Here is a 9,351-nt window from a genome sequence, read left to right as displayed (position 1 = left end):
CTACAAACGAATAAGAGAATGTGTGTGTGTATGTGTGAGAAAGAGAGACTGAACAGAGAGACAGAGACAGAGACAGAGAGAGAAAGAGATAGATAGATAGAGAGAGAGAGAGAGAGAGAGAGAGAGAGAGAGAGAGAGAGAGAGAGAGAGAGAGATGGATAGATGCTTCGAAGGGAGGGAGGTGGATGGAAAAAAGGGGGAGTTGAGGGAGCGACTATGCACGTAGCCAGCCGCGTTATAGAACATTATACAGACAGAAAGCTCTGTGTGCTCCGTGGCGAAGCTTCCGGGCAAGAGCGCAAGCTCCGTACTACTTGTTGTTTACATCCGTCCACGACGCGACATACCACGCACAAAGAAAACGAGCGTGTTCTAGGAACGCGCGTGGATCGCGTTCTCTCTCTTGAAAAAAAGAGAGAGAGAGAGAGAGAGGAAAAAGAAAGAGAGAGAAAGGGAGAGATAATAGAAACGAAGAGGAAGATAGATTGTCACTTTCGTTGCTTGCTTCCTTATTTATTGGCTTCCTTTTTTTGAGCAAAGTGAAAGAAAGACAGAAAGACAGAGACAAAAAGAGAAAAAGAGAAAGAGAGAAAGCGGAATTATTTTTGTTTCGAGGTCGTTTCTCAAATAGGAACGTTCGAAAGGACCATCATCAACCAGACCATCCGTCGACTTGCCCATGGCAAGCGTCTGCATCGTTTAATGGGCGCGTGAGTATTGACATTATCTTATTATTATCATTTTGTTGTTTATCGCAATTCTGATTTCTTTCTTTCTTTTTTCTTTCTTTCTTTTTTCTTTTTCTTTTCTTGAAATTTATCATCGTCCTTTCTTTTTCTTTTTTCGTAATTGTAAAACTTAAGTTCTGAATGTTTTCTCGTTCCCGCACTTTCTTCCATTGCGTACATTATTTTTTTTAGTACTGTTTTTGCTTTCTCCCTTTTTTCTTTTCTTTTTCTTTTTCTTTTCTATTCTCACGAACGCGTACATCTCATCGATTTTTAACGTAGGTACACGTGTTAAACGAATTTTTTTTCGAGTATTTATTCAACAGTGAAGCGATGTAAACGATTTTTTGTTCAGTACTCATGTTAAAAAGAGAGAGAGAGAGAGAGAGAGAGAGAGAGAGAGAGAGCGAGGGGAGAGAAAGAGAGAGAGAGAGAGAGAGAGAGAGAGAGAGGGAGAGAAGATGATTAGGGGAGATTACGTTTTTATTTTCGCGCCGTGTCGTCCTTCTTCTGTAACGTATTTCGATAAATTTTCCCGCCTTTCTATAAGATGACGCGCACTATTTGCAATGTATTAGAAATCGATCGATTAAAAAAGTATTTCCGATTTCTCTTTCTTTTATGACACGAAGGTAAGGCAGAGACGGGAGTTATCTTCTCTCTCTCTCTCTCTTTCTCTTTCGCTCTCTCTCGCTCTCTCCTTCTTCTCTGTATCTTTCTATTTCTTTCTTTTACTTTCTTACACTCTTTCTTTCTCGTTTTGTCCATTCTATCTCGTACGTTTTTTAAAACGATCGTCGCCAATTGAAGAATTCTTGGTTTGGCTCTCGATCAATTTAGCATTATCTCGTATAAAAAATAGATAAAGAAAAATAAAAAAAAAAAAAGAGTAAATAACTCGATCACGGGATCTCTTCTTTCTTTTTCTTCTTATTATTATTGTTATTGTTATTGTAATAATAATAATAATAATAATAATAATAATAATAATAATAATAATAGTAATAATAATAATAATAATAATAATAATAATAATAATAATAATAATAATAATAATAATAAGAACAACAACAACAACAACAACAACAACAACAACAACAATAATAATAATAATAATAATAATAATAATAATTATTATTATTATTATTATTATTATTATTATTATTTTGTAACGTTTAGTGGTCAGTGACTTTCCGGAGAAACGATTTCTATAGAACCCTCCTTATCGATTTTCAAGTTGGTCGCGTGTATCACACGCATCGTCAGTGGCCATAATAAGCGGGCAATATTATTATGGCAAGTTCGATCACCTCATGTTGTAACATTTTAGAGAGAAAGAAAGAGAGACAGAAAGAAAGAGACAAAGAGAAAGAGAGGAAAAGAAAGAGAGAGATAGAGAGAGAGAGAGAGAGAGAGAGAGAGAGAGAGAGAGAGATAGAGAGCGAGGAAACATGTTTCTCATCGATTGAAAGTTTGTTCGAACTAGAATTTCGACGTTTCAACGATTGAATTAATTAACTATGTTACATTTAGATCTTTCGAATGTCACATAGAAATCATATCGATTAAGAATATCCAACGAAGAAATATTAGCCATCTTGTTTCTTATTTTTTGTAAAAAAACCTTGAACTTATCACGCAACAGCGTTTTGCGTCGCGACTTAAAAATTGAGATTAAGGTCGAAAAAAAATAAAAGTTCGCGTTCTGATCGTTTTTATGTATCTACATGCATACCATACACACACATACACATATATATATACATTTATATCAGAGAATGTCCCAACTGGGTTCACCAAAGCATGACATTGAACCGAAATGGAAGTTGACCATGAAGAGGGAAGAAAAAGGGAAGCTTGTCCGGCCTCGTAAACCTTTTTATTTTGCCTTCTTTCTTTCTTTCTTTCTTTCTCTCTTTCTCTATCTTTTTCTCTTTCTCTATTTAACGTACACAAGTACACATATATCTCTTTTGCATCTCTTCCCGTAACCTAATGGCGAAGAAAGACGCACCGACACGCCGAACTTCAAAGAACAAAGATTCGGTGTTTGAAGTCCCTTAGGAAGCCGGAACTATTTTGCTTTCGCTTCTTCTTTGTTCGTGCTCACGTCTCAATTCAAGCGAAAACGTTCTTGAAAATAACGATAGGGTGAGAATATATATTATATGTGTGTGTGTATGGAGAGAGAGGAAGAGAAGAAAGAAGGGAAGATTAATAACTTTAATCGTAAAAAATTTTTTTGGTCAGAATTAATATATTTTTTCAATCCAAGATTTGAATTTCGCGGGATCACGTGCCCCCCGGCGGAGCAATAACAGTTAGTTCACGTATAAAATTCCATTAAACGATAAAGATAATACGAATGAGATATACAGGGGAGATGAGTTACGGAATCAAGATCGGGAATGTGTTAGTCACACCTTTCTACGAACGTCGAGTTACAGATATTCGAGAAGCGAATGGCTAAGAGAAAGGATTACGTGCACAGGAAGGTGGTGTCGCGAATAACCATCGCACGCAAGGTACTTACACGATTATTCGCGCACGAATCGTCGTACGTGTCGTATCTCGTACTTTTCCTTCATAATTGTCTATATATTTAATTTCGTCATTTTGCGATATTTAATTAAAGAATTAGCACAGATACTTTCAATCGATGTTTATTTAACCGTTAAGTAATATTAATTAAATCGAACGTGAAGTGCGCCGAGGAAGTGAACTACTTTCGACTTATCGTCGTCATTGTTCTCCTGTCTCTCTCTCTCTCTCTCTCTCTTTTATTCTCTCTTTTTTGTTCTCCGTGAAAAAATTAAAATTACCTCGACGAACGCGATGGAGGTAAGAAATCGAGCGATGTGAGTGTACACAAACAAGTTATTAGATAGTTATGTATATCGTTCATTTGTATTTCTAACTTTTTGTTCGAATTGTGTGTATATATTTCCTTCGTGTTCTTCTTTTTCTTTTTGTATATGTATAGATGTGTGTGTATGTGTGTGTGTGTAGGAAGAAAAACATGGGCGATAATACGTAAGTGTCCATTGTAAATCTGGATAATGGATCGAGCGACGTCCTTCGTTGAACGATCATCTGCTCTCAGTTGGCAACGCAGAAAGTTGTAACGTCGTTGTCTTGTAACGAAAAATCATTACTGTTTCTCTTTTCTTCCTTTTCTCTTTTCTTTTTGTTTTTTTTCCTTTCCTTTACAAAAATCCATAGAACAAAGTAGTTTTCTTCTATACGTTTTCTTTTTTAATTCGATTTTATATCGTCTAATTTTATAACAATTTTACAACGATCAATTTTCTTTTTCTTTTTTCGTTCACAGAACGTTTCGAGAACGCATATATTTTCCATTTTATTTCAGATAATATCTTCTCGCAAGGTACATAGATAATAATTGGTTGGATTAGTGAAATATGAAAATAATTAGGATATCCTTTATGCGATAACGGTAACAAAGTGAAAATACGCGCTAATGCATCCATACTAAATTACTGTTCGTTTTTATATTGCAATAACACGAAAAGCGATATTAAAAAATATTTACTCGGTATACTAGTCCATAATTAAAATACTAATTAATTGAACATGATTATATTAGATACTTACGTAGTAACTTATTTTCTAAGTGATATTTAAAAATTAAAAAAAAAGAAAAAGTCAATGGAACATAATTATTTAGATAACTAGGTATTAAAATATATTACTAATACTAAATAAAAACAAGAATTAACTAAACATAATTCTAAGTGACATTTATATAACAAAATAAAAAAACAGAAAAAGAAAAAATCGACGATGAACTAAGAATCGAAAGATAAAACAAAAAATAGGTAACTATCGAATCGTAATTATCAATCGAAGTATCGGAACGCAAAATTGATCTCTCTTTCTCTATCCCCCTTTTTTCGAATTTACGACGCGTCTTTCTCTCTCTCTCTCTCTCTCTTTGTAGTATGATGGCCGGTCGATGGCGCGACGGTGGCCGTCGCGACGCCGGCGCCGCTGGGGACGCTCACAGGTGGTCGCCACGCAGTCTGGCCGTGTTTCGTGTGCCGGCTGCCGCGGCAGCACACCTCGAGCAGCCGAGTAGCCGTTTTTCGAGGTCCCCGACCGGCACATCGAATCGATCCGCAGCCACACTTCCGACTTCAGTTTGTTGTGACGCCAAGTGCAATCCCAGGGAGAAGCTTTAACCTCTCTACCACCCTTATAACTCTCATTCTTTTTCTCTTTCTCTCTCTCTCTCTCCCTCTCTCTCTTTCTCTCTCATTTTTTCTCACTCTTTTACTCTTTTAGGTGCGTGTCCATTGTGAATGTGTATATGTGTATATAGGTGTGTATGTGTATACGAGTGTGAGTGCGAACGTTTTACTCCCTTCCCACTCTCTCGTAATTCTACTACTACGCGCGAACCTTTAGTCACCTCATTTCTATGACCTTTTCTACCGGTTTTCTACTGTCTTCATCTCTTACTCCTTCTCTCTTTTGTTCAAGCTTCTCCTTTTAATCTTTCTTCTTCTTTGTCTATTTCTTCTTCTTAGTTTTTTGTCTCTCGATACTTTAAATGTTCGATAATAAGCAATCGTTCGTATCAAAATATCAACGAGATTAGAAATATCATCGAGTACATGTGAACGAGTGTCGTGATGTGATTTCGTTCGTTTCAAACGAAAGTGTACCTTCGAGATATACGCTCTGGGGTGAGCTTTTGATAAACGATAAGCAAAATAGAAATGTCGTATCGTAACTATTGTCATCGTGCCATTTTGTGTTTCAAATACGTTTAAATTCAGATTATTAATGTTATATTAATATTTCTTTTTGTTTATTCTATTTTGTATCTATCTCCCTCTTTTTACCCTCTCTTTCTATTTCATTGATCGTTAATTTGGACCGTAAAGAAATAGACAATCGATCTTTCAACGATCAAAGCTATCTAACCAACATATTCGAGTTCTACCTTATCGTCATTCGTTGTAGGCGTTGTACAAGAATAGCTGGTAGAAAATAGTGGAAAAGAAGTTCTCTCTCTCTCTCTCTCTCTCTCTCTCTATATATATATATATATATATATATATATATATATATTCGTCGGACAACGTCGACGTCCTTGCAAGTGTCGTTCGTTCGTCTATCGGTCGCGTGCGCGCGTGCGCTTTCCACTCCGGTACGTGTTGCTCCGGTGACATAATGTAACCTACATTCGGTACGAGCATTACGCTTCCTGGTTAATTAGGAAGGAGTCCTTTGTTACAACTAATAGCTCGCTGCACGATATCCCGAGAACCTTTTGTCGTGCTAACACACACGTATCTACGTACTTACTTACGTGCTTTCGTACGCGAGTGCACATGAACGTCGTTTACGCGTTTAAAATACGCGACGAAATTCAATAAGAATGGGAAATGATTGATTTTTTAATTTGAACAATAATAACAAGAACAATAACAACAACAACAACAACAACAACAACAACAACAACAACAATAATAATAATAATAATAAAAGACAAAAGGGGAAGAAGAAAAAGAAGAAAAAAGGAATTAACCAGTAAATAACGATATTAATATATCCGAGTGAATTATATACGTATACATAAATATTTAAAAACAATGTTTGAAAGTTCAGCCGTTCGAAATGGTCTGCCGGCAAGGTTATTGATCGCAAGAGTTAGCACACTTTCGAGCTCGCGGCCTTCCCTGAAAATTATAACACGAGATTCCACGTTCCGCGGGAAAATCTATGAAGGTATGTGGACCGAAAAGAAAAAGGAGGAGGAAGAGGAGGGGAATAAGGAGAAGGAGAAATATTACTCGGTGAAAATATAAAAGTAGATTGATGATGAAGGAGAAGTTTATTTCGTTCGTCAGAACGAGAAGAGAGAAAAAGAGCAAGAGTTAGAGAAATAGAAATAAAGAAAGAAAGAAAGACAAAGAGAGAACTGTTGTTAAGCTGAGATTATATCGGTGGATTGCGTCGCGATTTGATCGATCGATGAAAAAGAATGAGAAAGAGAGAGAGAGAGAGAGAGAGAGAGAGAGAGAGATAAAGATTGGTAGAATATTGTGAAGAAACGACAATAGCATTTCTCTTTTCATTCTTTTAAACTTTTATCGGTTCTCTCTTCGTTGTTTGGTGGTCTACCTAAACGTGAATCTATTATCGCGCGCGTGGACCTTTCGATCGATTCGCTTTTCCTCTTTTGCTCTCTACTCGGATTGTCAGCGCCAGAAGAAAGAAAGGGAGAAAGACAGGCAGATAGACGGAGACAGAGAGGGAAAGAGGGAGAGAGGGAGAGAGAGAGAAAGAGTCTGATTCTGCTTCCGATCAAACAAACGAGCCCAACGAATGAACGAACGTCGAGGTGAATTGAGAAGGAAGAAGAAAAGGGAGAAATAATCCGAATTTGTCGAGCGAGCTCACACGTGTGACATCAACATGGTTTCCCTTGTGTCGTCGTCGTCGTCGTTTCGTCGTCGCGGTCTCGTGCGTGCGCACGAGCGCACGAGCGAGCGAACATGTCGTACACGCGAATAGAAACAAGGATGAAGCGGGATGGATGGGGTGGTAGGTGGGAGGGGGAGGCATGGTAGAAGAAGAAGAAAAAAGAGGAAGAGAGAAAGAAAAAAGGGGGGAATCATCGAAAGCAGAAGAGAGAGAGAGAGAGAGAGAGAGAGAGAGAAATATCCACCTCGCCTGGTACATACGTGGATTCGTGATTAAAGCCGTTGTCGCCGACGAACGCGCGGATTTCTAAATATATAGGAAGGGAGCTTGCACGCGAGAGCTCGCAGGGAGCTTCCAGTGGGTAAAGCGACTGCTTACGGATAGGTCGGTTATCTTCTCTTTCTTTCTCTATCTTTATCTCTATCTCTCTCTCCCTCTCTCTATCTCCATCTTCATCTCTTTTTCTCTCTCTCTATCTCTCTCTGGCTCTGCCTCTCTTTTTGTCTCTCACTCTCTCTCTCTCTCTCTCTCTCATTGTAGAATATCCTTTTTATTTATTTCTTCTTGTTCTTTTATTCGTGTTATCGTTCCTATTCTTCTTCTTGTTCTTAGTCTTCTCTCGTCTTTTTTTTTATTATTCTATCTTTTGTATTTTGTATTTTTATCTTTATTTTTTTTATTTCTTTCCCTTTATATTTTTGTAAATCGTATCGATTTAATCCAGTTGCAATTTGAAAGAACGAACTTCGCCGATTGTCAATCTCGTCTACGGTAGTATTATAGTTCCGAGAGGGATCGAGTTTTCTCACGGTAGAACGTAGGTAGACATCTCTTCCGTGTTGTTTCTTTTCACCGTAGCCTGGGGCCGACCGGAAGATCAAAAACACGTAGTAGACACGAGAAGGATAGTTATGGCGAAAAAGGAGAGTAGTAAAAGGAAGGTGAAAGAAAGTGTAGGTGGAGGAAGAAGGAGGAAGAGGAGGTGAAGATGGTGATGGTGGTAGTGGTGACGGCTGTCTTCTTCGTTAGTTCAATGAACATGACATGACGACGAAACGACGACGTTAATGCACACGAAGGATGGACGGATGGAGCACGTGACGCGCGTTGGAGCGGGCCGTGCCGATCGTAGCGCCATGTTTGGCGATCACCGGTATGGGGAGAGAGTATGGAACGAGTCGACAGCGATGAGTCTCTTCCTTCGGTCTCCAGTAACAAACCGATCGCCTTTCGATCGTTCGTCTTTACCGATCCGCTCGCTCGCTCGCTCGCTCGCTCGTTCGTTCGTTCGTTCGTTCGTTCGTCCGTTTGTTCACGTTCGATCGATCGACCGACCTGACTCGATCGATCGATCGACTGACCGCCCGCCCGCCCGATCCGTACCGATCGATCGCACGGATTTTCATCGCGATATACAGTTTTATCTTTTTCTCTCTCTCTTTTTCTCGATAATTTGAATTTGCAATCAATTTTTCAAGGACATTTTGCGATAATTATTTAGAGTTTACTATCAATTAAATAGTCTTTTATGTTAGATATTATAAGCAATGCGATGGGTGATTCGGTGACTACGGCGAGTACGTAAGACGAAAAAATCATTGGAAATATTTTCCTTATCGAAATAATCTCATCATCGGAGAATGTATTTTCTTTTCTTCGTTCCATTCTGATTTCTTGTTATTTACGAAAAAAATATTGTATATAGATACGCATACATAAGTGATAAAAGGATATTTGTTGCTCATTGTAAACGATTCTTTCATGTTATAAAGATACTTTAGTGTCGATCGTTTGATAGGAATGACAAGATAGGATCAATCTCCTTCTCCTCCTTTTCACCTTCTCTTTCTTTACTTTAAGATTCTTCACAAAACGAGGCAAGAATTTCGCGTATCTTGATATCAATATATATACATATACATATATACATACATACATACACTCAGTATCATACATACACACAGTGTACATACATACACACATATACGATCGTTCGTAATACGATCTCGATCGCATTGGCCGAGTTTTGACGTATTTCACAGAATCTCTCAGGGTTGTCACGAAGTAATTTAAGTGCCGTATATATCGCAACCATCATCGACGCAATTTCGAATCGTATATCATTTCACTATCGAACGGAGGATTGTCTATCTTTATTATACAAGCG

General features: G+C 38.0%; 1 protein-coding gene across 6 annotated transcripts in view; it reads left to right on the top strand.

Moving 5' to 3' along the window:
• Positions 1-285: 285 nt before the first annotated feature.
• The window catches only part of LOC127064252 (proton channel OtopLc), a 29,395-nt gene continuing 20,329 nt past the window's right edge, over positions 286-9,351 (top strand). Inside the window, exons 1-2 of one of the 6 annotated variants that reach the window (XM_050995030.1) lie at positions 4,722-5,437; positions 5,718-6,485. In XM_050995030.1, coding sequence (XP_050850987.1) covers positions 6,350-6,485 — 136 coding nt within the window. In that variant the 5' untranslated portion in view covers positions 4,722-5,437; positions 5,718-6,349. Of the gene's footprint in view, positions 711-4,721; positions 5,438-5,717; positions 6,486-7,344; positions 7,569-8,088; positions 8,338-9,351 lie in introns of those variants that run through there. The other 5 variants (XM_050995046.1, XM_050995034.1, XM_050995031.1 and 2 more) reach the window with 5 other exon arrangements.

This window comes from Vespula vulgaris, chromosome 5 (assembly GCF_905475345.1).
Source record: "Vespula vulgaris chromosome 5, iyVesVulg1.1, whole genome shotgun sequence".
NCBI lineage: Eukaryota > Metazoa > Arthropoda > Insecta > Hymenoptera > Vespidae > Vespula > Vespula vulgaris.
This window is presented reverse-complemented; position numbering and strand designations above follow the sequence as displayed.